Genomic DNA, 22,852 nt, shown 5'->3' on the forward strand with positions numbered 1-22,852 from the left:
TCTGAAGAGTGAGCGAGCATCAATATCCATTTGCATGTCTCTGTCTTCTGTCTATTCTAAGCAGGTATGGAGTGACTCCAACTTTTGTGTTTGTCCACGGCCTCCTGCTTAGGCCCTGTGCCATACCTAATTTAAGAGGAGTTTAGCAGAGAAGCCCGACCTCTTCCGTGGTTCATTTTGTCCTCTGCCAACAAGAGCTTTGTGATCAGGAAAACCCTGATCGGGTGCTGGCAGAGCTCCATGTGATGTCTCACATTGAAGCTTAAGTAAAGAAGACTTTACTTAAGATTTTCACGACAGAGGTTGCACACATTTTAAAAAAGTACATTTAAAGACCGAAAATACCTATCAATCTCAGCCATGAATCAGAGTCCTTTGCTTGGCCTGATATAATTGACATACAAAACAGTTTCTCCACGATGCACCACTCCGATAGCATTTACATGTGATGACTCACACTAGGGCTGCTATGGCAAAAATCATAATCTCGATTATTTGGGTCAATAATTGATATCACGATTATTAAAAACGATTATCCATTTACTTTGAAAACATACATTTATTGGAGAAAAAATGTGAACAGTATGTTTTTAACAGTTGATTACCCTGAACTCTAAGTATAATTCAACTGAAAAACCAATAAAAAAAAATATATATAAAAAAATATATATAATCGTTTTATTTCGTTTACGTTGTTTTCGTAATCGTTGCAAGCCATAATCGTAATTGCGATTAAAATACGATTAATTGAGCAGCCATAACTCACACTGTCCCCGATGGAGCGCAGTTTGTAGAAAGGCTGGATGTAGAACCAGGAGCCTTCGTTTCCAGCGGTGTCCAGCATCACTCTCATGGCGTTCTTCTCTAACAGCGCAGGCAGACGCTTGTTCACCGTCAGGTACTTGTTGCTCTTCAGGTGTAGCAGCTGAGCAGATAAAACAAGATACAGTGTGTGATAAAACAAACAAATGTTCAAACATAAGATAAGAAGTAAGTGATTCTGATGGTGAGATCATAAGCTTGTATTTAAAGGCACTCTTAGAAATGGACTGACATTGTTCGTTGTCATTAACTAATGTCAAACAACATGTAAGAAATAACACCGACTTCCTGCAGAACTACACTGAAAGCCATTACTTAATAAACTATGAATGTCATCTATATTACATTACATTATATGTCACTTGTTAGACCAAAGCGACTTTCATACATTCAATACTATGGGCAGTCCCCAAACGAGCAATTTGGGGTGAAGTGTCCTGCCCAGAGACACAGTGACTGACTGCAGATCAACGCACAAGCCCACTGAGCCACAGCCTCCCTACATACGGTATGTTGTGGTTGGGTGTATCAAATTAATCTGTGGGTTGACTGTGATTCCTGGAGGTTTGGGCCTTGTTTATTTTTCTTTGGGAGTATGCCAACATTCCCAAAATATTAATAATAATACTAGAATATGTGTTTGAATGGTTTTCCTTTTTTTATTTTCAAGTTAACATTTGTGGGCAAGCTTAACATGTTGAGGCATATCTCAAATTCAAGATAAGAGTTATGATAAAAATCACCTCAAATGATGGCATGTCCGACCCATCCCAAACTGTGTGGAAGTCTAAACAAAGTTTATCTGCTAAATGCCAACAACATGAGGACTGTTCCAGTGAAACCAACCTGAATGACATTCCCGTACTGAATTACTGTTCCAAGCAGCTTTTTGTTTTCAGAATCATTTTGCTTTTTCTCCAGGTCAGCTGCATGCTGGAAGGAAAGAATGGGATAAAAAGAGGAGAATCAAATCAAGACCAGCAGCATTGTTCACATAAACCAGTTTCACTGTAATGTAGTAGCAAGTAAACTGATCTGTGGGCTGTTAAACAAAGCAGACATAATAAAGTTCTTAGACAAAAACTTATGCTTCAACAGACGGCTTTAACAGAAAGTTCTGGCTCGATGGAAACACAGGAGGGATTGCAATCCTCCATTTTATGACTGCTTGGTTTGATAACAGATTGCTTTAAATGGTATTGAAATGCAACAGAAAGAGAGAACAGAGAGTGTAGAGGGCAGAAGGGTAGGGCAGTAGGAGTGAAATGCTTCATAGATATCTATAAAAGGACTCTAATAGCAGGTTACAAAGTTATCATGTTTATTAACTGAGGTACAAATGTAAACTATAGTAAACATTTGTGCAGATCATTTAGTTTCAACCTAACGTACTCTACTTCTTCATATGTGTGTGGTCTCTTGACCCTGTTAGCCTCGAGGACAGGTCTTTGTGGCTTACTGTCTGCAGGGAGGTGAACATGTCGTCACTTCACTTACATGGAGTTTGTTGAGGAGCACCGTGTCCGTGTTTCCTCCAGGCTTCGCCGCTTTCCAGAACTGCTTCTGGGCCGAGTAGCGGTTCATGGGACACAGTCTGAACAGACAGTCTGGAGACAGAGAGACAACATAAATACAGACATGAAGCTGCATGGATAGAGATAGAGATCACTACATAGAGTAAAAACGTGGTGCATACACGAAGAAGAACCAAGATTCAAGACCAATAAATAGATAGACAGAAACAGAGACCTTGACAATATCTTAGGGAAGATGTTTATAGTTTAGGATGGGGTGTGTTTAAATCAAAAAAAGAGAAAAACAGAAATAAGAATAGTGTATGTTGTTGCATGGTGAATGAGTGCCACAGTGTGGTATCACAGCAACAGCTTAGTTGCTATAACAAGAGGATACAAGATTTGTAGAATAAACAGAGAATCTACAAAAAAGAAAGAAAACAGACCACAGGCTTGACTTTATAAAAGGACCCCTCTCTGACATATCAAGTGATGTATTCAAAGACCTAATAACGAAACAATATAAACACACATTATTTCTACACGCTAACACATGCATGGTTTGTGCGTGCGTGCACTTTTATCAAATATTAATTTCTCTTAAGGAATTTTCTTAATCGGGGAGGAATAATGAGTAACACAAGCATGTGTTTGTGTGTTTGTACCTTTATATATACAGTCTATGGTTTGTACGTACATTATTGTATGTGTGTGCTCATGATATACATGTACAGTATTATGTGATTTAACTGTTTTAAATAAGGCAACACAGTTACCTCAGAGTGTGTGTGTCTGTGTGTGTTTGTGTATTTTTTATTTGTGTTCAGTCAATGTTTCTGACCACAGGGACCGTGAGATGCTGCTGTCGTCAGCAGGACTCTGATTGTGCTGCTTATTTTCATACAGGTAGATACCATAGAACAAGCCTGGAGGGATAACGGCCTACTATTTGCATGTGGACACAGTTTTAGCATAACAGAGTTCCTCTTCTGAAAATAGTTCCTCTTCTCCATTACCCACTGCAGCTGAAGCACACAAAGACTAAACAGGCAGAGTTTAGTTTAGCTTTCGGTTCACTACAGTGACATTTTGCCTGCAGAGTTCAACTTTTGCCCATCAGCGACTCCTCCCTCTGAGTCCTGGCTTTCCTCTGACTTCACCACTCATCACCAAAACCAAAGCTCTTTATTGCGAGAGGTTAAAAAAAAGCAGAAAAAAAGAACAATCTGTCCATCCTTCCCCCTTTCTCTCTCTCTCTTTCTCCTCCTGCTGTAGCCGCAGTAACATGACCAAATAAGGCCAGCCCAGAGAAGGGGAGTGGGATGACAGAGGCCGAGAGAAGAGGGTGGGGACTCCCTATCTTCCACACTCGATATTTAGTCATCCCTCCTTCTCCTTTCTGAATTCCTCTATCCATTTCACAAACCACTCTCCCCCTCCCATTTAATGGTCTCTATCTTGCAGATCTTCATCTCACCCCCTTACAGCCCCCCCATAAGACGAGGTTTACTTTAGTGTGACATAAAATAGGGCTAGCCTAGGACAACAAGGAAAAGGAAGTGAAAGAGAAATGATGAAGACAGGAAGAGAGTGAAAGAATGTGAAACGGAGAGAGGGCTTAAGGGGAGTAAGGGAAGAAGGAACTGACTGAATACATTTGTGTTCATGTGCATCCCACATACAGTATGTTCACACAAATAAATGAAACTCAAGTAAATGATCACCAGAACTGTATGAAACTAAGTGAAACAGCAAATAAAAATCAACACACACTGGAAAGTTCTGTCTTTCGAGTGAGACTCCATGTCATTTGACAGAGATGTTTTTTATCATACTCTAAACACACAATCACAGCTGCCATATGAGTGCAGAGGGTGACAGAGAGTTTGCCTTTAATCACAGTCAGCTGCGAGAAAAACATGTCCGTTCCGTAAAACTGAAATTTGGGTTAAGAATTCCTTCTGGGGTCACTGGACAGGAGCAGTGGTGGGGCTAGTCCACAGGGCAGAAAACTCAAATGATTCATTAACATTCCTCCAACTTAAGACACTCATTTATGACTCAAACCTCCAGCCCATAACCACCATGTTATTTGTCACTCAAATATCTATTTTTGATCATAAACAAAGCTTTCTTTGATACCAGCTGCCCGCATGCTCTGACAAAGGCTAACTTAAGTTAATGTAGCCTTGAGGTATGCATGCTGAAAACATTTCCAGTGCTGTTTATGACTGTTTTGAAGGCAAACCAAGTCATACATTATTTATGATTAACAGAAAGCATGATATATTGTGATATAAAAGGATAGGAGGATATTTGCCATATTGCCTAGGCCTGCAGTACTTGAGTCAAAGTTTTAAGTCTGCAAATACAGCTCCAAATGTTCCCATATTCAGGACCATGTGCTCGGCTCACATACATGCAGTCAAAGTGATGCACAATCAAGCATTTGCATGACTAGGTAGGACTTTGATCCATTACTGGTCAGTATGTGAAATGAATGATGTCCGAAAGAGTTTCATAATGATAGCAGGATGAAGCGTGTTAAAAAGATGTCATGCGTTAATAATAATTACCCTTATTCAAAAAAACTGTCAACAACACTGCTCCCCCCTCTTTGTTGGGATTATTTAAAGTGGACCTATCATGCTATATTTGAATAATATAGAGTAGGACCATACCTATATAAGGCATATTTATACTTTTTTTTTTCAAAATACCAAACAGATCATGCATTTTAGCCATGCCTCATTTCGCTCAATTTGACAATGTCTAGCTCTGTTTTTGCAAGGGCAGATTCAGTGAGAACAGCACCACCTACAGGCCTGGCATATGTACTACAGCGTCTCCAGGGCTTTCGAACGGCAATGGCCGTGGCTGTCTCCTCCTGATTGGTGGAGTTGGCCCAATAGCCGTAGCGCCACTGTCCTGACGTCAGGACAGTGCTCAAATCTGGATCAGTTTTTATCAGATCCGTTACAGCCCCTTTTTTAGAGATTTGGGTATGGAGGAAAATAGAGAGGGTTGTGTTTTCTGACACTTGGTGAGTTCCCTGGAACACCGGGGACACATATTCATGTATAAAAGACGTACAAAAGTGCATTTTGCATGATAGGTCCCCTTTAAGGAAAATATAAAACAAATTTATTTCATTTGGTTTCTGTATTTAATTCTTAGTGTATATATTGTCAGAGCACATTCAGAATGGACTTTCCAGAAGTAAACCCGCGATGAAAAATATTTGAATATTATTGGATATATTTTCCCAAAACATGTTTTAACTGAGTAAAAAAAAGTAAAAAACCTGACATCAATGAAGGAATAACTAAGTTTTTTTGTATGCGTTAAAACACGTCAGCTTTAAGTTTGTAGATATTTTCAAGTGATGTCTCTGTGGTATCTTGCAACACTGCTTTGAATGTTATTTAACAAGGGCTGCAGATGACCAAAGATCCCTTACACAAGCTCGGTAGACGTGCTAAGTTCAACAAAAAGCTAATAAAAACTCCTGCGCTCCCTGCCAAACTTCACCAGATTTAAGAGGATCAAGAGGAAGATGCTTGTAGCCGTGGCGACCTTAAAAACTACTGAGAGAAGATGTTAAGTCAACAGAGATGATTCACATCTAAAGCAGCTGATCAAACATAAGAACTGCCACAATAATGTGATACTGTAAGAAGATTAACACACACAACAGCTTTCAATTGTGTGTGTTAACTGCTACTGTGTAATAAATAATAAGGTCATGGTTTCAGAACAAAATGTAATTACATCTACAGTACATTGTCTGGCACCCTCATACTGCAGGATGTATGCTCTGATGATGAAAGGTTGACAATAAAGCAAACAAAGCATGGTGCAGATGTGTCTTTTATCAGTTCTACCTGTCATAAAAGCATATATTGCACATCCTCTCAGACAAAAATCCCAACATGTCCACAATAAGAGAGAAGAAGTCAGAAGCAGGGAGGCCTTCATGAACCTTGTCGTGCTTGTATGATATCTGAGCTAATCTGCAGTTGTCGACCAACACCACTGGACAGAGACCTAGAAAAACCCATTGCATAATACTACTTCTAAACAGTGTTAAATCAACAATATCCTCAATGATCTGGCTTTTGTAAACTGTTATTTGCTACAAAGTTCTTATCCTGTTGGAGATATTATGGAGGAAGCAACTAATCACTTGCAGTGCATCTAAGACAATAAATTGGTCCACCGACTACAGCTTCCCTGTATCCTGCAAGACTTATCTGCTCTCAGGAAAGCAATATATGTGGTTATTAGCAGAGGAAGGGACTAAAGACAGAGCTGTTGCTGGTGTTTGTCTCAAATGAACAGCAATAGTGGTTTGGGCTGACAACAGAGAGGTGGGGTCAAGAGGTTAATGCTACAAAGATTGTTGTGGTTTATGAAGCTCGAATGTTTCTGTGTACCTGCAACAGCCATTTGAGCAGATTAAGGCAGGGGGATGAGATATGGAGTGGGTTAACAAAGAAGGGGAAAATAAACAACACAAGACACATGAAAAGCCAGGACAAAGGAGATGCTGTCCACTATAATGGTGTTCACATGTTACTTGTTCAGCAATGAGTTTCAGTTCAAAAACAAATAAGTAGAAAAGCAGCTCTTTCTGGATAACAGGATATGTTTTGATGTCCTCTTTTTGATTCGTTTTTTTTTTTTATTTATGAGTTTTAATCAACATTTTCGCATTATCAAATATTTTGTAAATGAATACAACCTCATTGTTTTCCCCCTTGCCTATAAAAGAAATCAGCCAATAAACAACATTATGAATACTACTAGGTTGCATAAAATGATATATGTATTATGGGATTATGTGCTGACTGCTGCTCAGTGTACTCTGCAATCTCAGTGTGTTTAATTTAGTGTGTAATGGCATTTAAAAAACTGTCTGCTTGAAATACAAAGCAAGGCTCATAATGCCCTGGCGTATGCACACAGACTACAGGAGTGAAAGTGTGATTTTGTGGAGGGTGCTTGTGTTGACATTAGGAGGAAATGTTATGCATACCTCAGCAATGACAGTTTAAGGCCCTGCATGTGGACATGGCTAGTCTGGCCTTGTGCCTTTATAGCGTCCACTATACTGTGTAACTGTATCCCTCTCCAACAGCTTAGGAGCCTCCCAAATGAGGAGGAACAGGAGAGTGTTTGCTCTGCCAGAGGACACCCGGAGGAACCAATTTAGAAGTTCCCAAAGAAGTTTGGAGAGCAAAATACAGATTTGTAAGAACACTTAGCCAGACTGTGTTTGTGGATGTTTAAACAGGAAAAAACCTGTTTCAACTTTTCACACTTCTCAAGGGTCATATATGGGAAGTTGAAGTCAGTAAGGCAAATACTTCCTCAAAAGTCACATAAATGAGGTTCTCAAAAGAACACTGCTTTTATGGTTTATTACTAAACCACTTGCAATGTTGTACTACAGCACTCGAAAAGGTTCCGAAGATAGAATTAAGTACATTTCCTCACACGACCTCACCACAACCCTTCCCTTTCCTTTATTGTAAAACCACATTGCATATAAGGTATGTAAACATGAAACACACAAAAGCCAGCAACTGTACAAAAATAAGGTTTGATTTTGCATTGTGCTGTTGAAATAAAAAAGAAATCCGACAAAGCAATCTATAAAATGAGGCCCTGTTCACAGCTATACTCGTACAAAAGATACATTTTGTAGTTTTGTTTCTGAAGTCTGAGTCTGATAAGTGTTCAATGGTGAACATATCAGCTGTTTTCAGAGTCGACATTTTGACAGTTCACAGCAGTAAAACACAGGTTGCTAATGACATTAACGATGGCTCTGTTCTATTCAAGTGTCATAGTGAGAGTCAGATGGTGAGTCAGCATGCACTAAACCAGGCCCCCTGAAACTGAAGAAGCCTGATCAAATGTCAACATAATACATTTGTGAATTTACACCTGGGTTTTACACAAAGGGACATTCTCAAAATATCTTCTGTGAAATTAAATCTACTGTATGATGAAATAATAAAGTATTTTGGTTTGTTAAATAAAAACTGCAACAATATAATATAGAGATTGAAATGTATGCAATTAGTATGGAATCAGAAAATTGGAACTTGTGCCAAAAAGGCAATTATCAAATAAGCATTGCCATTTTAAAAGGGGAGCTCTAGCAATTTATTTGGAGCTGCACTTTCATGAAGTTGGGGGACGAAAGGGAGACAGATGGAGGGAAAACAAAAAGAAAACACCGGTGCTCTTCAGATATTGTGACTTTTTGTTACTATAGAACTGTCATTTCCTAAAATATGCCGTAATGCAAACAAAATCATATTTTCATTCAATCCTCCCGCCGGCCTGTTGAAGTAGTACTTCCCATGCGGAGTAAACTGAAATGTGTGAATAAAATCAAGGAACTGCCCTTTAATGTTAAGTTATTATCTGGCAAAATGAAAATATTTATTACCAAACAAACTATGTATGGCTTCACTGCAACCACCTCAATGTGTCCATATGCTACTATAGAACGTATCCTCACCTATGGTAGACATCCAGAAGCCTCTCACAATGACATGAAGGCTTCTTCTGGTCAACACCAGCTGGCGTGGCCAATTAATTACCAACGCCACTTTAACAGCACTCATAGCTTATGTTCAAGTGTGTTGTCAAGACACATAAACAATTAAAAAGGCAACTCTCTAATGTACAACGTTAACTACATTTGTTTTGCTGCACAGATATTGAAGAAGTTTAATAAAATAAAAAGGAAGCACAAAACTTTAAACACATATCTAAAATATCCAGCAATCATTTTACATTTGGCAAACATGTTGTGTACTGCAGTTGGTCACATTTAGATCAAGACTTTTCCTTTGGGTGAACTGTGACTTGTGAGGAGCTTTACTAGTGACTTGAGGGAAACCTAGTGTGGGTGTGAAGAAGATTAAATGAGGCAAAGTGATTACTAAAAGCCTTCCTGTATGTAGCGAGCCAATAGGAAGCTCCCTATTAACATGTTGTGCTGTCACACAAAATAAAATAATCAACTCTAAAGACTATAGTGCATGATTTAAACAGTTATAATGGTGTCCAAGTTAAGGCAAAGAACTAGGGGACCCATGATATTATTACCACACTTAAGTCACTTTAGTATCTTATTGCAAATGAAATGTGCCGAGTACTGCAATTTAATACCTAAAACTATTTAAGATATCAAATATTCAGCCTACACTTTTACATTTCTATACGAGTTCATCTAGATTGTATGGTTTTAGAGCCTTTATAAAGTCTGAGAAAACACAATGAACGTTTCCTCAAACTGTACATTGTTATGCTTGGATGACTGGGAACATGGTTTAGAAGAACATCTACAGATATAAGACCGGTATAGACACTGCTGGCTTGCTTTTCTGACATGTACTGTATTCCCATCTTTGTGTCCAGATCTGAAACACAGCGGCATACACAGAAAGTGAAAGACTCGTCCTTCATGTCGCTGCAGGAGGTGGAGGCATCAGTCTGCAGCCTGTGTTTATCGTGTTGACAGTAATTGTCTCTAGGGGGAGATAACCTGTCCCGGGACACCAAAGAGCCACTGAAGAACCGAGCTGAGTGGATACCGCTCGGATCAAAGCTTTCTACTATCTAAATATGGTGCAATCTTCTTTATACTCTGGAGACAGCAGAAGGCATCCTAAATGCAAAGTGTGGGCATGTGTGTGGTATGCTCACTCTCCAACAAGCTTCAAAGTCAAACTGATAAAACACATGGCCTACGGATTTGATAAACTACATTTGGTTATACATACTTTCTAAACTTATCAGACTTCATTCACCGGCCAACAATCCTCTGATGTTGCGTTTTTTTTCAATCAAATATTCATTCAGCAGTGACCAGAAAAAGTTCTGTTTTCGAACCTCTTAGAAGACTTAGATAAATTAGACATGCCTTTAATACACTCTTATTCTCTGTATAAAGTCGGGCCAGGCCTCTCCCCAGAGATATAAGCCTCCAGCCTGAGAACCGAGGGTCATGAGTTACACTTCCTGTATGGGAGCTAAAAATAGCGGGTTCCCCCATGGAGACATCTTAAGTCTTTTCTTCTTAAAGCAGCATGATGTTTTCCAACAAATCAACATCAGAGCTGATTCTCTTGATCCGCCTCTATACCTCTGCAAGCAATGGATGCAAGCAAACACACAGCTATAAACACATGCATGGATGCTTGTGCACACGCACACACACACACCATTAACAGCCCTGTTTGAAGTCCAGTGGACAGAGATATTGTGGCTGTCACCAAAGAAACACAGCATAACAGATTCAGCAGCGTCTCTCTCACAGAGCCACAGTATAAACAGTCAGCAGTTAGTGTGATGATGTCAGGCCTCAGGGGGAGGAGAGGAGGGGACTCTGAGTCTCTTACCTCTGAACTTCTTCGGAGGGTTGTTGAGGTCCCCCGCGTCAGGCTGGACGACACAGCGATCATCCACCAAACTAAGGATATAAACACGGAATAACATTGGTTATCACATGCAGGAAACACAAGCACAGACACACTCACAGAAAATGGTAAACCGCGTTCTGTATTTCTTAACTGTGAATTTTGTTTAGCATATTGTAAATAAAAAGGTACAATATGTTTATAATGTCTTATCTTTGAATGAAACCAATCACTGATGGCCCACTAAGCTGCTTTTCATAGTCAAATATGTTTTTTCATTCTTTACGTAAACACTTGAACTACAACCACTTTTGATAACCTATCCTCTCGAATGTGAATATGTGGTGGTGTTATTCGTTTTCTATAATAGTCAATTGAATAGCTATGGATTTTGGACTGAAGAAAAATACATTTACGGTTTTAGTAAGCATCATTGAAAAAATTATTAAAACTAATTATAGAGATGTATTAAGATTGTGTTTGTTATTTGAAAACAGATCATGAAGGTTTCAATTTAAACTGATTTGGGTGATTGTTAAACATGGGAGTGGCCAATACACAAAAGTTCTCCAAAAAAAGCTTTTGTATGTAAAAAACTCTACTGGTGCTGCTGTTTTCATTGAGAGCTCTAACATAGCTGCAGCATGTTGATACCCTATGCCTCCAAACAATAATGAAATCATTTGGGATTAGATGACCCTTGGGCAGGCTAGAATTTCTAGAGACAAATTGAACTTTTACTGGCTTAGAATAACACTCGTGTGGACATGGGCCAAATCCCACATCCATTTCAGGCCTTTTCCCGGGGAATGTCTGCAGTTGTCCAAACAGACCTGTCTACTGCTCCAGTCTGTACACCTCAAGGAACAAGGCTGCAGACTTAAATAAAGAGTGAGAAAATATAAGGGCATGTTAAGAAGAAACATACAGCGTGTGCGATCATCCGATGTGTGGATCGAACAACAGCTAACAGTTAACCCTAACTGAACAACAGCATATTTAACATTTTGTATTTTTAATTAGCTCTCTTACAGACCCAGTAACCAAATAGGAGCTGGAAATGCTGCTCCGCTAAAGAATCTGAAATACTCAAAGAGCTTTCTCTATTCGGAAAATTATTTCCTCCTCTAAGGGCAGAAGATCTGGAGAATGCTGCTGAGTTGGTGGTTGTGCGTGGAATAGATGGCCCCGGGCCAAATCTGTCATGACAGTTTTGTAAATATGTTCGCTTGTACAGTATGTGTGTGTGAGAGAGTGTGTGTACGTGGGAAGCGCTTAAACTCGAGAAAGGCCACAGTTTCTCTGTAGTGACTCCGTCTTTGCTGTAGGTCATTCAATTTTTCATGAGCAGGGGTGGTCCTGAACGCTTAGCTGATTCCCTGTTAGTTTTACAGATGCAGGACACATGAGACGGCACCTACCATTTGAACTCAAAAGTGCTTTTGTTGCTTGGGGGGGGGGAAATCATTTAATGAAAGAATCGAGATTCTTAATCGATTCACAACCCTCTACAAAATGTCGTTTTGTAAAGGGGCTACTGATGGATACCACTGCCCAAGTCGAAGTAGTGTCAAGCACTATCGTTTGATTTGTTGAATAATTACATGAATAACAAATCCTTTTTTTTTTAATTGGAAAGTTCCTGTCAAATCAAAAGGTAGCTAGTCGAAGCCTTTGAAGTGTATTCATGTAACAGGCAATACTTTTTGCATAACCTGTAACACTTGAAGTCACTTTAAATGGAGCAATACTAAAAATGTTTTAGTAAAAAGTGTTTATTTGTGCAAGTTTAGCATGAATAAATGTTAGGTGTTGTCTTGGGTTGGCCTTTGTGTGTTTCGACAGTTGATCAATCTTTTTAAATTATAAAAGCTCCCTGAACAATTACACACTGTAATTCTGCTTTCATGCAACAATTTGCCACACAGACTTTATAAACGCAAAGCAGACTAAAGTAGATCAGCATCCTTATTGAGTGGAGATTTGATTTTAAATCGGGAATAGAACAAGGTTCCCAAAAATTGAATTGAATAGTGAAATGTACCTCTCCTTACTGCTTTATATTTTATTCCAAATAGGAGTTCAAACAAATTCACGAAACCAACAAAACAATTGACTGTGTGGGTAAATGAGTGGTTTGTGTAACAGGTTTACCATTTGTGTTCAGTTTTGTGCAAAGCACCACCTGAGTGTTTACCTTCAAACTCTGCCCTCTCCACACACACACACACACACACACACACACACACACACACACACACACACACACACACACACACACACACACACACACACACACACACACACACACACACACACACACACACACACACACACACACACACACACACACACACACACACACACACACACACACACACACACACACACACACACACACACCACACACACACACACACACACACACACACCACACACACACACACACACACACACACACCACACACACACACACACACACACACACACACACACACACACACACACACACACACACACACACACACACACACACACACACACACACACACACACACTTCATCATAGCTGTGCATTCTCCACCCTATACATTTCCTTTTCTCCCATCACTATCAGTGTCAGCCATGGCCAAAGCAGCACTTCAAAGGCCTCCCACTGCATTCATAGCTTTGTCTGTGAGATAAACTGCAAACTTTCATCCAGACCACTTAATCACATTATGTCCCTGATGGTGGGCAGTGATGTCTGATGGCACCACAATGTGGCTCTCCAAAATATCAGACATTCTCAAAAGCGGTTAACACCACTACTAGTGTGACTTCCCTTCTCGGACATACTGCTCAGCTTGCAGTAGAAGAGAGAAAAGTGTGAAGTGGGCCCACACATAATGGTCGGCCGGCAAAATGGACATACCCCAGTGTGCTGATGAAGCCATTGGTGGATCCCTCTGCATACAGGGAGCAGATGTCCCCAATGTGTAGGAAGCTCGACATCTTATCCGACATGTTTGACACACACAGAGAACACCTACAGCAAGAGAAAGGAGTGAAGATTAGTATATGATATTCTCAATATGTTATCACAAAAGTCTAAAAAGCAGAAAAAGCTTCCTTATTTGTAATTCTTTCCTGATATTATCTGTAATAGTGTGATGATGATGATCTATAGTTACATTCATTCAACTTCAGTCAGTAACAATTGGTGGATTCTCATATTTACTGGGCATTTGCAGATATGATCATACAGTACACTCACACAACATTCACAGAAACATTTCCTCGTTTGATCAGTAGTGAAATTTGAAAAAGAGAGGCTTCCCTGAGACTACACTGATACTACTCTCTGGAATTTGCATAGAAGCTGCAGGGAAATGCTCTGCTGTTACTGTTACCTGTTTGTAGAGGCTCAGGCTGGACAGTTAATGATTATGAGCTGCAGTTAGCAGGAAGGTTTATGCACCTGCAACAGGTCATCGCCGCTGAAGCTGATATGTGTGCACCGCAGGTCCACTTCATTCAGGTTATCTGTCTGTTTCCAACCACTGCCTCTCACTGCGGTCGATAAAGTATACTAAATAAACTAACGGCGTTGTTGCAAGCCTAAAATAATGACATACAACACAAAATGACCAGCTATTACAAAGCACACGCGCGCATCTTTCCTACAGGCCTGTTATTAGTGTTAGACCAATGAAAGTCACATGAAACTTGAGTAAACGATGGTAGGCTGTCTTTTGCTTCGGGATCTGCAACCGTTTTAAAGTAATCAGGAGGTATCGTTTTCTTGGTCATTTGTTGTTCCTACTGTGTTAACGACGACATCAAGAGCGCTGTGAGCACTTTAATAACCATTTAAGGAGGGCGAAGTAACTGTTTTTTCTCCTCTACGAGAGGATACGGATAGGAAGAGAAGATGGTCAACTGTACAAGTTGTGTGCTCAACTTTACCTCGGTCCGGGTAAACGCTGGGGTGCTCAGCCTTCTCTCGACCGGCTAGGACAACATGACTGTGGCTCTCCTCTTCACCACCGGCCCGAGGGTGAGATCCAGGCGTCAGCGATTGTAATAATCCAGTTTTTCTGACAGCTCTATCACCTCTCCGCGCCTGTCGGTGCTCTGGGCTGTGTGCACTGAGGCAGGCGGCTCATTGGCTCGCTGCCACCTCTTTTTCTCAAGCGGCCGTAGTGTTGAAAACTGGGAAATTATGTCCATGTGGTCCCATCCCTCTGAGAATCCAGGCTGTGCTACCACTCCCAGCGCGAAGTCCTGATTTAAATGGTGAAGAAAAACTATTTAACTAAATAAACTGTCAAACAGCACCACTTGTGGTTTTGAACAAGTATTTTATTTACTAGTGTTTAAGGAAGTTATTTTATTTACTTCAAACCAACACCATTTGCTGTTTTCGCCGGCCCTACTCATAGTTTGCAATTGTATTACTTTTTTAATTAAAAGTACACAACACATATTCACTTCGGGCAGGAAAGAGTTACTTTTTCTTACACTGCAACCAGCTGACTGATCACGTGACTTTGCGGAAGTAAGAGTATCAACATCATGAGCAGAATTTGAGCCGGTGTCCTGCAAAGATGGTGCGATGTTTTGTCTTGTTTTTCATCGTTTGTTGTGTGAACGAAGTGTTTTGTACTCAGGATTCAGGCGGGGCTCAGTCAGAACCCGTAGCCGCTCAGGGAGCAACTAGCTGCGGCTGTGAGCACCTGAAGAGAGTCGCTGCTGTGGAGCCTGTGGAGGACAGCACGGTGTCTGCAGACCCAGCTCTCAAATACTCAAAAGGCGCCAATGAGAGGCTGCAGGAGGCTCAGGGAGATGACGAGAATATACTTAGTCAGGTAAGTCATCTCTTTTGTCCTTTGAGAAGAAATGTAACAAAGTCCCTATTGAGACACTTGCTCAATAGACCACCATCTTGTTCTAAAACTTAACCAAAAGTGGTGCAGAAATGTAGACCGCCTTTCCGACCACATTAAACATGTCTAATTCCATTTTGAAAAAGCATGATCTGAGTCCCTTGTATTTTACATTTACCACAAAAGTGTCTCCCAGTGCATAGTATTGTTGTAAAATGTTTATGAGAAAGACTGCATGTTGGTGGCATTGTAGTTGACATCAGTATGCAATATTAGTTATTTTTCCTTTTTCAATATAGAACCTTTTAGCTGGTTCTGAGGAAGACAATGTGTTTTTTTGCTCAAGTGTGTCCCTCAACAAGCTTCACCAATGGGATTGTTAGTTTTGGCTTTGGTTAGATCCTTGTCTCACTGCCTCAGAGGCATGGGGGTTTCCTGTGTTCCTGCACAATACACAGTCATTAAATATAGGTCACATCTGGTGCCACTGTGTAGGATAAATTGGAAGAAAAACAGCATATAAACCATGTGCTTAAAAGCTGCATTTACACTGCATTTGAATTGCACAAATATGTAAATAGCCGACTGACAATCTGATTTTGGGCTATGTACGAACGTTAACCAAATAATTGTATCCTCTCCTAAGGTTCGTTTTTGATATTTGATTCATTTACTTACAATATTTGATCTCTGAATGTGTTGCTTTTGATACCGTATAAAACTGTATTGTTTGCTTTTGTCTTTTTGAAGTGTATGGAAACATTGTGAAGCGTAGTGGTTTGCTCTCAAATAGATATTTGCACTTAGAATAAACTAGGTTCCCAGCCATTTTAAAGTATCTCATCACTATTATTTCTGTTACTTTCTTTAAAGTGAAGAGATTCATTGGTCTGTTAATGCATACAGATGGTGCTGATTTCTGGAGGAGAGTTCCTGATGGGGACGGACAACCCAGCCATCCCTGCAGATGGCGAGGGCCCTCAGAGGCCGGTGCACGTGGACTCCTTCTACATGGAGATCCAGGAAGTGACAAACCAACAGTTTCAGGGCTTTGTCAATGCCACAGGATTCATTACTGAGGTATTTGTCTATAGATTAACCCATAAGCTGTGTTTTGAATTAATAAAAAATTAGTTGAATAAATCAAACCAATCGTTATTAAAACAAATATTTGGCAGTGATGTTTCAGTGTTATGATTTTAATCGGCATCACCTTTGCTCACATTGTTTTTATCCTTGTATTTTTAGGCAGAGAACTTCGGAGACTCATTTGTGTTCGAGGGGATTTTGAGCGAGAGTGTAAAAAACCAAATCACCCAAGCTGTAAGTATAGTTATTCAACTGTCCTGTACCGCTCATTTTGTTGTGCTACATCCAGATAAAGCATTCTTTAGTGCCATGATTATTGGCTTCATCCTTTTGTAGCCCTGTGTAAAAACTCCTGACATGTGTACACCTTGATAATTGTTCTTCGTTGAGAAACACGTAATCATTTTTAAAAGAATGATAAATGTGGGGAGAAATATATATTACATGTTGTACACTTGTCATTGTCTTCCAGTGTTATACCCTCTGTTCAGATGTAGGAGGGTAACCTTATTTATTTTTTGGAAGATCTTCATTGAACTTGCTTGTAGCTTGGTCAAAGAAGAACACATTGCATTTTTAGTCCGATCCCAATCAAGGGGCTGATACTGTAGAAACATTATTTTAACTTTAGGAAACGGCCTTGTCAGAGATCTTAGCTCTCCAAGTGCATTTCTAGTTATTACTGATATTTATTTTATGTTCCTTGCACCATGGTCGGTGTCATAAACAGATATAATGTAAACATATACTTCTCTTATTTAAGAGTCTTGGGAATCTTCACAGAGAGCCTGAGGCCACAGCCCTCCCACAGATGTAAACCAGATAGCAGAGTATTGACTGCTTCATCTCAGCTGTCATGTGGCAGGGAAAGTGCTGTGTACCCATTAGTGTGGTATAGTGGAAACCATTAGTACCATTCCAAATCTGTGGACATAAGCAAATTCCAAATGACATGTAAATGTAAGAGAAAATGGAATGAAGAGTATGAAAAAAAAATAATATCAGTCTGTAACCATTATATCTATATCACTCTGTTTTCAGGTGGCTGCTGCCCCCTGGTGGCTTCCAGTCAAAGGTGCCAACTGGAGGCACCCTAATGGTCCAGACTCCAACATCACAGACCGGTAGAAAGCTCTCTTTTTATCCCTGAAACCCAAATAGTCCTTGGATGAGCTTTCAGTCTAAGTGATAGGGGACAAAATCCACACTCTCCGTTCTCTTCCAAGTTTAGCTTAAGCAAGGACAAGGCTTTAGCAGTGATTGAGACATACAGTAAGAAGTGGGGTCATCTAAAGTTATGGCCCTTTTTTTGTAGAAAACCCCTGCTTTTTCATATTGTGACCCTATTCAATAGTGTTTTCAACCTCATTATAAAAGTCACTGATGGAATCATATTTTGACAATGGATGCAATAAAAGCAAACCCACATATTTCTAACCCCTTAAAGGGGACCTATCATGCAAAATGCACTTTTGTACGTCTTTTATACATGAATATGTGTCCCCGGTGTTCCAAGGAACTCACCAAGTGTCAGAAAACACAACCCTCTCTCTTTTCCTCCATACCCAAATCTCTAAAAACGGGGCTGCAACGGATCTGATAAAAACTGATCCAGATTTGAACATTCCTCTGACGTCAGGACGGCGGTGCTGACCTATCAGGGGAATGAGAGGTTGCCGTGGCATGGTAACAGCATGGTAACACGACGCTCGTAACTCGGCCCCCTCCTTTGCAGGGGGGCGTGGTCAGCTGCAGCGCATGCAAAGACAGGGTGGAGGACAGCAAAATAGAGCGAAATGAGGCATGGCTAAAATGCATGATCTGTTTGGTATTTTGAAAAAGAAAACGTATAAATATACCTTATATAGGTATGGCCCTACAATATATTATTCAAATATAGCATGATAGGTCCACTTTAAACAACCAGCAAAACAACATTTACTTCACATATATCCATCAAACTCTCTGGAGTGAACTGGCAGACAAAAACTACAAAACCAAGCCAATATAACACTAAACTTTTCAAAGTAACTGATTGGCTCCTGACATGCTGTCCAATAAAAACTGAGGGGGCTGCTGTTTCTGAACTCTATTTGACCGGCAAGCCTTATCAACAGCCGTCCCTGAATAAGTTATTTTAAAGAAACACGGGGGATTAGGAACTTGAAAAATACTTTATATATAATTGGAGGAAATCCATTTAATAATTTAACTCAGACTGCTGGAGCCTACTGTAAGCTTCACTTGAAATTCAAAATGCATTTTTTTTTAAAGAGCACAAAGACTGTGGATTTTGTTTTCTATCACTTACACTGGATTCACAGTAAGAAAGGATTTCATTACAAGCGTTGTGGACAAGTAGGTTAAGTTCAAACAACCAGAAGTTATTTCACTCATTGTTTTAGACAGATTTGAAACATGAATGTGAACATTTTGAATATTTATGATCCAAAGCTACTTCTTTTATTTCATTATAATTGTTCTTTATTTTCAGCAAATACAACTCCAGTGTTTAAATCTAAACCTGTGTTTGTGTAGGCTGGACCATCCTGTTCTACATGTGTCTTGGGCCGATGCAGTCGCCTACTGCTCCTGGGCCAATAGGAGACTTCCTACAGAGGCAGAATGGGAGTACGCCTGCAGAGGGGGCCTTGAAGACAGGTACAATACTTACTCATTATATGACTAAAATACGCCAATATGCTTACAATGTGCTGTGGTTTTCATACAGTATGTCCCATGTCAATGTCTTGCATGTAGACTTTACCCCTGGGGAAACAAGTTGAACCCGAAAGGACAGCACTATGCCAACCTCTGGCAGGGGGACTTCCCCAACCATAACTCTGCAGAGGATGGATACATTCAAACTTCACCGGTAAGACCAAAGAGGATGTAGTTATGGGTGTGTTAAAACTGCAACATATTTCAGGTATGAAAGAATGTGAGGGGCTTATAAGCAATTGTCGCAAAACTGGAATAAGGTTGATAATTGAGTCTCTGCCTTTAGAAGCTACAGGAAAGGAACGGTTTCCGGAAATAAGAGCTCATCTCAGAATTTGATTGAGTCCTACAAGAAGATCAAATGCAAAACCATCACATCATGTTAATCCAATCTCTTTTTCTATCATGAGAGGTTTGAAGCCCTGATTTAAAGATATCAAGCATGAAAAAATGCACTCAGATTTTTAAATGGTACAGTATACGCTTCTGAAGGAACTGCATTTTTTCTGATCCCACTACCTGAAAAGAAGGGGCTTTTTTTGTATTATAATGATACAAATGTAACATTCAAATAGCCACCTAATTTTAGCAGCTTGGCAATAGGAAAGAAGTAATGGATAAAAACAGATTGAATTACCTGAAATCTAGTTCAACACTAGATGATCTGTATGTCTGGATTAGTTCAAAATAATTTAATTCTGGTAAAACATACATACATGGACCTACAAGTACAGTAGTACACATCCATAGGGCTTACATCAAATAAAGAGACTTTCAGAACATACAAGTGTTTCAAATGAAATTCTTTAAAATGTGGCAATACTCTCCCTGCAGGTGATGTCCTTTCCAGCCAATGGTTTCGGTCTGCATGACATTGTGGGGAATGCATGGGAATGGACCTCAGACTGGTGGACTGTTCATCACACCACAGAGCATCAACAAAACCCAGTAAAACACGTTATCTCTAAGCTTTTAAGTTCTTCAGGTTTGTTTTTTGAGCTAATATCTAATAACTTCTCTCTCCTTCAGATTGGTCCTTCGTCAGGCACAGACAAGGTGAAGAAGGGAGGGTCATACATGTGCCACAAGGTAAAGTAGACTATAACGTAAATGCTTGTTATTCTATATAGCTTCTTTTTTTTTTGTATCAAACTTGAAATAAAAAAACAGTCTGAGTGTATACATACAGTGGAGGAAATAAGTATTTGATCCCTTGCCGATTTTGTAAGTTGACCCACTTACAAATAAATGAACGGTCTATAATGTTAATGGTAGGTTTATTTTACAAATGAGAGAGAGAATATAAAAAAGAAAATCCAGAAATTGACATTATATAAAAGATAAAAATTGATTTGTAATTGATTTGTATTTAACTGTGGAAAATAAGTATTTGATCCCCTTGCAACCAACAAGAATTCTGGCTCCCACAGACCGGTTACATAAGTCCCCTTCCTTTAAGAAAGTACTCATATCAACTTGTTACCTGTATAAAAGACACCTGTCCACAGAATCAATCAATCAGATTCCAACCTCTCCACCATGGGCAAGACCAAAGAGCTGTCTAAGGACCTCAGGGACAAGATTTTCCCTGAGGTCATTATATAATGTCCATTTGTGGATTTTCTTTTTGATATTCTCTCTCTCATTAGTAAAATAAACCTACCATTAACATTATAGACTGTTAATTTATTTGTAAGTGGGCAAACTAACAAAATCTGCAAGGGATCAAATACTTATTTCCTCCACTGTACATGTTTGAACAGTTATAATGGTTCATAAGGTGGTTAGATTTAAATGTGCAATAGAGTATGTTGTGATGTGAGTGATGTAGTAATGCAAATCTGTTTCATAGCAAGTGACTGTCCACCTGTTAGATTACAGAGAACATGCACACTCCCCTATTCTCTCTTTTCATCCTGAAACCTGAGGCTAGAGTAGTGTATGTGTTAGTGTGTGGACAGTCCCTTAGTCAGATCCTGTTTTGCATTTGAAAAGGAAAAGAGAACTTCTATTAATGCATTAAGTACTTTTTCTGCAACACCATTTTAGCCGCCCACTGGTGACAACACCTGTTTGCCAGTTGCCATGGAAATGCGACTAATTGCATGAAAAATAAGTCCTCATAATATAGGTTTGGTGTGGTGGTGGAGGACAACATTTTAAAATGGGTAATAAACATGCACAACAGTGAATGAAGTGGTGGATGAAAATGTTTAATATACTGTAATAAAGCAGGTTCCATTGATGAGAAAAAGGAATGTTTTGACAGTCATTTTTATTTTGTTTTTCAGTCTTACTGTTATAGATACCGATGTGCTGCTCGTAGCCAAAACACTCCGGACAGTGCCGCCTCTAATCTTGGTTTCCGCTGTGTCTCTCAGGAGAAACGGTGACCTGACCTGCTCGTCTTAAAGCTACGGTACCTTATTCTAGCTGCTCCTGAACTCTTGTGTTGGTTGTACAGTTAACCAATGAAAGTGACTTCATATATGCCATTTCATTTTCATAGAGATCGTCTTCCATTCAAGCAGATATTCTCAGAAATAAAATATTTTATAACTTTTTTCAGACTTAATTTTTTATAAGAAATGACATTTCTGTTCTCCTAACGTCTCTGAGCATTGGTGGAGCAGGCACTGAATAACGCTGTTTCTGCTTTTGGAGTGGCAACAATCAGTATGGTTTGTTAATGGCAAAAACTCTTTGGAAGAAGTTTAAAGGTTGTTATAATCATCAAAAATGTTAGCTGAGATCCAGACTAATAGACCTGACTGAATAGATTGTGAAATATACAGTAAATGTCAAATGCATACTGTGCAACTGCTGCAAGATTATTGTACATACTGTAAAAGCTTATAATTTTTACAATTACTGATAAATCTGTGACAAACAGCATCCTAAATAATGCGATTCATCTTTCTCCTTTTTGTATTTGTGAATTTATATTTTAAGTGAAAGAAATATAATCAGGGAATCATCCTGACTTATTTTTATTTTTGGTGAAACAACCCAATCTTAAATGTCATATTTGGCCATAATAAAAATGGTGCTGTCTTTATGTGACTCAAAATGTTGCACTTGATTTGTATGGGAATTGTTAGCTTTAATGCTATTACCCTTGTGTTTTATCATTGTTGACAGCTATACAAACATTATGATGCAGGTTAGCTATCTAGTTATCATGTAGCATCCACCAGAGGGCAGCACATGCTTGAATATGCATCTCTTTGTTTATCTGTCTCATGAATGTGCTTTGCGTACAGTACAAGTTTCTTTGATGTGCATATTGAGATGTTAAGCTGACACATTACGCTCTGTCTGTGAGGATGTGAGCACTGTGATGGTAAAGCTACTTTAGACAGTTTTTGGACGTAGATGGGTTTAAGTTCTTCTCGACA

The 22,852-nt window shown here is 39.5% G+C and overlaps 2 protein-coding genes across 12 annotated transcripts in view; one reads left to right on the plus strand and one right to left on the minus strand.

Annotated features, from left to right (window-relative positions):
- LOC117489538 (inositol 1,4,5-trisphosphate receptor type 1) overlaps positions 1–14,927 on the minus strand; it is a 64,831-nt gene extending 49,904 nt beyond the window's left edge. For 8 of the 9 annotated variants that reach the window (XM_034138894.1, XM_034138891.1, XM_034138888.1 and 5 more), the window contains exons 1-5: positions 13,691–13,782; positions 10,760–10,830; positions 2,320–2,429; positions 1,669–1,755; positions 767–925 (exon numbers count right to left, since the gene is read on the minus strand). In XM_034138894.1, coding sequence (XP_033994785.1) covers positions 767–925; positions 1,669–1,755; positions 2,320–2,429; positions 10,760–10,830; positions 13,691–13,782 — 519 coding nt within the window. Of the gene's footprint in view, positions 1–766; positions 926–1,668; positions 1,756–2,319; positions 2,430–10,759; positions 10,831–13,690; positions 13,805–14,724 lie in introns of those variants that run through there. The other variant, XM_034138887.1, reaches the window with a different exon arrangement.
- On the plus strand, positions 14,695–22,510 carry sumf1 (sulfatase modifying factor 1). Of its 3 annotated transcripts, none has more exons than XM_034138899.1 (10): positions 14,695–14,815; positions 15,429–15,626; positions 16,551–16,724; positions 16,893–16,967; positions 17,775–17,857; positions 19,272–19,394; positions 19,494–19,608; positions 20,289–20,402; positions 20,484–20,543; positions 21,746–22,510. In XM_034138899.1, the coding sequence occupies exons 1-10, from the start codon at positions 14,780–14,782 to the stop codon at positions 21,845–21,847; spliced, it is 1,080 nt and encodes a 359-aa protein (XP_033994790.1). In that variant the 5' UTR covers positions 14,695–14,779; the 3' UTR covers positions 21,848–22,510. The 3 variants fall into 3 exon arrangements, with proteins under 3 accessions (XP_033994790.1, XP_033994791.1, XP_033994789.1); XM_034138900.1 differs by lacking the exon at positions 14,695–14,815 and adding an exon at positions 14,963–15,054; XM_034138898.1 differs by lacking the exon at positions 14,695–14,815 and having other exon boundaries at positions 15,298–15,626.
- The last annotated feature ends 342 nt before the right edge of the window (positions 22,511–22,852 follow it).

This window comes from Trematomus bernacchii, unplaced genomic scaffold (assembly GCF_902827165.1).
Source record: "Trematomus bernacchii unplaced genomic scaffold, fTreBer1.1, whole genome shotgun sequence".
Classification (NCBI taxonomy): domain Eukaryota; kingdom Metazoa; phylum Chordata; class Actinopteri; order Perciformes; family Nototheniidae; genus Trematomus; species Trematomus bernacchii.

Excerpts from the sequence above, each read along its gene's own strand:
- sumf1 (XM_034138898.1), top strand. The coding sequence starts at position 15,366 with ATGGTGCGATGTTTTGTCTTGTTTTTCATCGTTTGTTGTGTGAACGAA. Across the intron at positions 20,403-20,483 it reads CAGAGCATCAACAAAACCCA|ATTGGTCCTTCGTCAGGCAC; the intron begins GTAAAACACGTT and ends TCTCTCCTTCAG. Across the intron at positions 20,544-21,745 it reads GGTCATACATGTGCCACAAG|TCTTACTGTTATAGATACCG; the intron begins GTAAAGTAGACT and ends TTTGTTTTTCAG.